The 6,136-nt window shown below is 40.1% G+C and overlaps 1 protein-coding gene across 3 annotated transcripts; it reads left to right on the top strand.

The window, feature by feature from the left end:
• Positions 1 to 2,142: 2,142 nt before the first annotated feature.
• Positions 2,143 to 5,512, top strand: LOC111001177 (RNA-binding protein 4.1). Of its 3 annotated transcripts, XR_006750493.1 has the most exons (5): positions 2,143 to 2,315; positions 2,396 to 3,195; positions 3,322 to 3,390; positions 4,354 to 5,156; positions 5,400 to 5,512. XR_006750493.1 is itself a non-coding variant. In XM_022270957.2 (4 exons), the coding sequence occupies exons 1-4, from the start codon at positions 2,307 to 2,309 to the stop codon at positions 5,416 to 5,418; spliced, it is 897 nt and encodes a 298-aa protein (XP_022126649.1). In that variant the 5' UTR covers positions 2,143 to 2,306; the 3' UTR covers positions 5,419 to 5,512. The 3 variants fall into 3 exon arrangements, 2 of the variants coding, with proteins under 2 accessions (XP_022126649.1, XP_022126641.1); XM_022270957.2 differs by lacking the exon at positions 4,354 to 5,156; XM_022270949.2 differs by lacking the exon at positions 5,400 to 5,512 and having other exon boundaries at positions 4,270 to 4,863.
• The last annotated feature ends 624 nt before the right edge of the window (positions 5,513 to 6,136 follow it).

The raw sequence follows: 6,136 nt of genomic DNA, 5'->3' as shown, positions 1-6,136 counted from the left end.
TATTCATTATTTAAAGTATTCCCAAAAAAATTAAATATGTAAATAAGTACTACAGGCCTGCACCAAGAGACCTAAGGTATGCCCTACGGGTATGATCCAAGATTAAAGGTGATGGGATTATCACAAACCTATCCGGCAGACTCACCACGATTATTAAGCACTTGAAGCAGTCTTCGCCACTTTGAGAGCAAACTTAATAAGAGACCAATATTGAATGGTTAATTAATGTAATAAAACGGTATCTTAAATACTAATTTTAATATAGTAGTGTAATAAGACTTAGCATGCTTAACCATTCAGTAATCAGTCAGCGCGCGGCAGTCGCAGAGCAAAGACGTTCGTACATGTTTGTTTTCTGTGGCCGCGTGCACCATGGCGTGTTCGCAAGAAAAAAAAAGTACTTTGGAATGTTTTTTATTTTTTATAGATAAAGTTAGCCAACGCTCGACACACTGATACATTGGTAAAAACAAACATGAATCTTAAATTTAGAAAGAAGGTTCGGACAATCAATCTTATTATAGGATATCTTAGCTGCAAACGATGTGTCAATAAATTTTCTGCGATTCTCTAATCACAACATACAAAAGTGTGCGTCTTCGGTTTTTGATTTGTACCGAGACATGCCATTTTTATTGCCATATTGAATGTATGGAGTATCTATTAAATCACATATAATAATATAAATTACTAATATAACATTTTAATAGTCATTCAAACTCGGCAACTCCTACTCTAAGGTAGTTTCTTAAGTCACATGGCGACATCCGTCACCGACTACGTACGCTTTGTAAATGAGTAAAATGAGTTAGCATGCGGTATTCAATCCAGTGTAATAGCGAGCTTGCTAATTAGATTTTAAGACAGTCTGAATATCGCATAGTGTAATAAGCACTTAAGCACTTAGGGGCCGTTCATAAAATACGTCACACTGAAATCAGCTTTTTTTGACCCCCTCCCCCCTCCCCATTGTCACGCTGTGTCACACTTTTTGTGACCCCCCCTAGAAATATTTCGTCACAAAAACTAAGACCCCCCCCCTACTGAGTATGATAAATTCTAGCGAAATAGTATTTTCATTTGTTACTGAATCGAGAGCGCAGGGTACGTGGAAACGTTACTCTCTCAAGTATTGGAAAAACAAAGAAACCCGTTGTGAGCGCTCATGTCATGTAATAAACGGCGAACGTCACGCTGCCCTATACCCCCCCTCCCCCCTTGTCACATCTTGTCACACTCGGCCAGACCCCTCCCCCCCCCCCCCTTGTATGCGAACGTAGTTTATGAACGGCCCCTTACGTCAGAATTGAGTCCGAATTTAGAGTTACCATCAATTGAAGCTTCCAAACATTCGTGAAAACATATAAACAAAATATTCACATTATTATTCTTTATAAAAGTGTTCTAAATTAAGAATTACCTGAAAATTGGTAATTATTTTTGCCCATTATCAAGAACATTTTTTTTATTATTATTGAATCCAATATCTATGGGCTAGGATTTCTTTTTTCCTCCCAACGATAATGTATCGCATAATCACAACGTGAGTTTACTTTAACAATAGTTTTGTAAGTTTTAATTAACGTAATCAGTAAAATTCTCTTATTTGCTTCCTTTAAGCAATTTTGCTCTACTTTGGGGTATTTTTATTCTACCACGAGTACTTAGTGCCGTGGCGTAGCACCTTCTATTTTTTATCAATTAACACTAATTTTAACGTTCATACTTATTATAGCCGGTACTTTTTTATATAATATCTAGTAATTCCGAAAGAAATAAAAAGTTTGCCTTTAATTTATTTTCGATACAGATAGTTACTATTCTCGGGAGGAATATTCCAACCGTTCTACCGCACTGATGAAGACTTTATTTTATTTGTTTAAAAATAATATGTCTAAATATTCTAGAACCATAATAAATAACATGTAACGTAGTAATAGCTCTGAAAACGCTGGTCGAAAGTAAACTCCAAGCTTTAAAATCATTCTTCTATTGAAAAAAAATCCGCTTGTCTATCTCAAGGTTATTGGTAACCAATCGAATCACCTAATCGAGCGTCATTGACCATAGTGAAATAAAACAACCAATAGCTACACGAAATGGCATGACAACTGACATTTGTCTTGTGACGTTTGATTCTTTCAGCCGGCTTTCGTTTTGTTGGGCGCCGGCAATTCGCAAATCGGACCACGCGCCCGCCATTTTGTAATACAAGCGTTTGTGAATAGGTGTTGGACGTGCTCTTGCTTTGTGTAAACTTATGAAATTGTGAAACTAATAGATCATAACGTAAACAAATCATCAAAATGGTAGCGGTAAGTAAATTTTAATAAAATGCTGCATGAGTAGTTACGTAAACAGTGTTCTAAATTCTAATCTAATGCGTATATTTTAGCAAACCAAAGTGTTTGTGGGGAGCTTGCCCCAGGGCTCAAAACCGGAGGATTTGAGGAAGCTGTTCGAACGGTTTGGAGCCGTGACGGAATGCGACATAATGAACAGATGCGGATTTGTTCACATGCAAACCGAAGAGCAAGCGTCTGCAGCCATTCGCGCCTTACACAATACAACTTTCAATGGTGGCGTCATCGCCGTAGAGCGAGGTAGGATAAAGGAGCGCGGCCAGCGAGGCGGCGGAGGCGGCGGCCGAGGTGGAATGCGAGGGGGCATGAGGGACCGACGCGGAGGAGGGCCCATGCGCGGAGGACCTCCGAGGGATGCGCCTTACCCTATGAGGGACTCGCGGCCGATGGGGCCCATGCGCGGCGGAGACATGAGAGGTCCGCCCATGGGTGGCATGGCTATGAGAAACGGCATGGGAGGCGGAGCGCCCTACGACCGGGGCATGGATCGGGCGCCGATGCCCGGCTACGATGACAGATACAACGGCTACGGTGAAGACAGACGCGGTTTCGCACTGATGGACGGTCGCGGAGCGAGAGACCAGTATGGAGCACCTCCTCCCATGTACCCAGACGACAGACGAGGCTACGGAGCCGTGGATGAAATGGCGCCCATGTATCCCGATGACAGACGTGCGCCGCCCATGTACCCCGACGAGAGGGACATGATGGACAGGCGGGGAGGTATGCGAGGTGGACCCATGCCGATGGCTTCAGGATATGATAGAGCACCACCTAGGCCGGCACCTATGGGCAATGGAGATATGTATAGTCGTAGAACTCCACCACCAATGTAAGTTCCAATACATTTTTACTCGGTTATCATAGACAGTAGTAAACAATATTCCTAGTTCCTGATATCTACCTTTTGTGTTTATTTAGCAATAAATAGCTAATTAATATGAATTTGAATTTCCAGGCGTGGTGGGGGAGCAGCCGGAGGATATGACCGGGATCCTTATGCTCAACAATATGCGCCCATGGGCCGGTAAGCAATTTAATTTAATAAACCTACTATTGCGTCTAGTGAGTAACCAACAGCTTGTTATACTTAAACTTCTTACTTTTAACTTACTTTTCACAATTAAATCCTTTGGTTCAACATATTTATAACTTTGTATTATATTTCTTTGCTTTTGATGGAATATCATACATTTTAACTCATGGGTTAACATTTCACTATTAACATTACTTTGTTACCATTTCATAGACTACAGTTAATTTTTATGGGTAAATTTTGTTGGTTAAATGGTCATTCTAGATAAAGGGTTTTGTTTTTAATTGTATATTTATTGTTGAGATTACCAGAATTTTGATGTTTCTCAAGGAATTAACTTGATCGCTTCTAAATTGAAATATGTTCACTTAAATTTACTGATGATTTTTTTTAAAACAATAACTGTTGGTTACCGCTGGTTGCTTTGTAGTTTTGTTTTCAACACTTAGCACAGCTCATTTTATACTTTTGAATATAAATACTTTCCATTTTCTTTAATGATATCAGTTCTTTCAAAGAATCACATTTTCTATGCTCATTGAATACTTTTTAATTAAAAAAGATGATTAATTATAAATACTCAAAAGCTAGATAAAAATGATGGAATAGTATTTATAATGTGATATAGATTCATAACATTGGTCACCTCATACCATAATAAAATGAAATATAAATTCCAAATTGGGCTTAATTTGCTATAAAAATGTTGTGCTCATGAACTAATAACAAAAGCCTACTCAATCGAATACGAGCCGTGGAACTAGTATGTCTGGCCGCGCCATAATTGGCCAAATGTGCTTCGTAACGTCGCCCCGGCGTCCGGGGTGAGGTCCGAGGCTAGCCGGGCGCTGACACTAGTTTCGTTTGCAGCTACGCACAAACGCAACGTTATCCGTAAGAGTAGGCGATGCGGTGCGGCGCGCGCGTTAAAGCTAAGCGGCGTTTTGTGTTTAGCGCGTGTGCGGGCGGCGGCGGCGCGGGCGCAGGGCGCGGGCCGCGCACCAACAAAAACTGTATTGCGCTCGTCTAGCGCCTTCAGCGACACTAGCGCCGCTTCCTTCCACGAGTCGCACTCACTCGCACTCGCACCACGGCACCTCGGATTCCGTACCGAATCATGTTAATCTCGATCATCGACCAGCCAGTAGATGGCGCTACTACGCTGCTGCATGTCGTATTACCAAGTAACTACTTAGAACGATAACGGACTTTTGTAACGCCCTAACATTTAATTTCAATTGTTGTGTATTAATTAGACTGCGCCACTTCCATATTTTGTGAACAGACTGACAGATTGAGTGAATAACGCCATCTAGTGATTATAATTATTATTTGTGGTATTAAATCTATTTAAATCGGCAATCAAATCTGTACGTGACGCGAGACGCCTCGCGCTCTGAGCGATAATCTTGAATTGTATAAGGTATTAAGATATAAGATTTAGATTAAACAATTTGTTTTAAATATTGTTTGAGTTTACGATGCCACCTTCCCACCTCACCCGAACGATCCCTCCCATCCTTCCGGAGTGATATAATACAATTGAGTTGCAGGACGACGTTTCGCTTTACCGAGATGGAGACTTAGATTAAGCCTAGTTAGGTTCATCGTTGTCGTTAACGTTGCGAGCTTTCGATGGAAAGTGCGTGCGAGAATTTCAGACGTAAACGGCGTAACGGGCGGCTGAGGCATAGCCGATGCTATGACCTTCGAGTTACGGCAAACGTTTGCGGCGGCAGAAGACGTCAGTATGAATCGTAAGTACGGGAGGCGTTTGCGTTTACCAAATGGACTTTGCGATTTAAAGCACGCGATCACACGTTTGACTACGCAAGTAGTTCAAATTTTAATAATTTATTCTCAGAATGGAAAATAACGAAATTATACGTATCTGAGCTTAAAGCCAGTGGCAATCGAGTTACGCATTTTAACGACATTGAAATAACGACGCACGCGCATAAGTTTTGATAATTGATGTACTAACGATTAATGTTTTGCAGGTATGACCCGCCGGGATGAAGAATGTAACTTGAGTGTTGAATGTAAAACTTGAATTGTATCTATGATTTGCCATGCAGCTATGTGTTGGGAGTGAAATAAACGATATACGAAACATATATTTGTTTTATTATATCAGATAAAACTACAATTGTATATACAATACAATAAGGATTAAATCCTATATACGAAATAATATACCAATAAAATAAAGCAATTAATTTCCATAGTATTTACATAACAAACAAATAAACGACGAAAGTATTCAGAAGTAAATGTCATCTCAACGAATCGAGATAGAGAGAGGCGTTGTAAATTGACCTAATTAATTTATTTACTTCGTAATTTATTGAGGTTTTTATGAAGTCTGCTACGTTGTCATTGGCTACAGAGCCGCAATCGCTCGGCTCGCAGTGGAATATATCCAAAATTTTCATGGTCATTTTCCCCGGATCGTTGTGATGAACCGCTTTAGGCGAGATCCGTTTTGCTTTTCTGAACAACTTATCGGCAGCTATTGTCAAATTGCTTGAAATTATGTCGTTACCCCTTCTCACTTCATTACGTGCCATTCGACCGAATAAATAACCTGAAACAGTTATAGTATGTATTTACGAGACACTTTACATTAGTTAACAATTTCTATTTGGTTCCATTTCGGATATCTGTAGTATATAGTACAATTTTAAACGAAAATACCCAGGTTTGTCTTTAAAGTATCGTTATCGTTAAAAAATGT

This window comes from Pieris rapae, chromosome 11 (assembly GCF_905147795.1).
Source record: "Pieris rapae chromosome 11, ilPieRapa1.1, whole genome shotgun sequence".
In the NCBI taxonomy this organism is placed as follows: Eukaryota; Metazoa; Arthropoda; class Insecta; order Lepidoptera; family Pieridae; genus Pieris; species Pieris rapae.
Note: the sequence above shows the minus strand (reverse complement) of the source record. Positions and strands in the feature narration are given on the sequence as shown.

What these genes read in the sequence shown, in the direction of transcription:
- LOC111001177 (XM_022270949.2), top strand. An exon ending in CGTAGAACTCCACCACCAAT is followed by an intron (nt 3,196 to 3,321) that starts GTAAGTTCCAAT and finishes TTGAATTTCCAG; the next exon opens with GCGTGGTGGGGGAGCAGCCG. An exon ending in CAATATGCGCCCATGGGCCG is followed by an intron (nt 3,391 to 4,269) that starts GTAAGCAATTTA and finishes TTTCGTTTGCAG; the next exon opens with CTACGCACAAACGCAACGTT.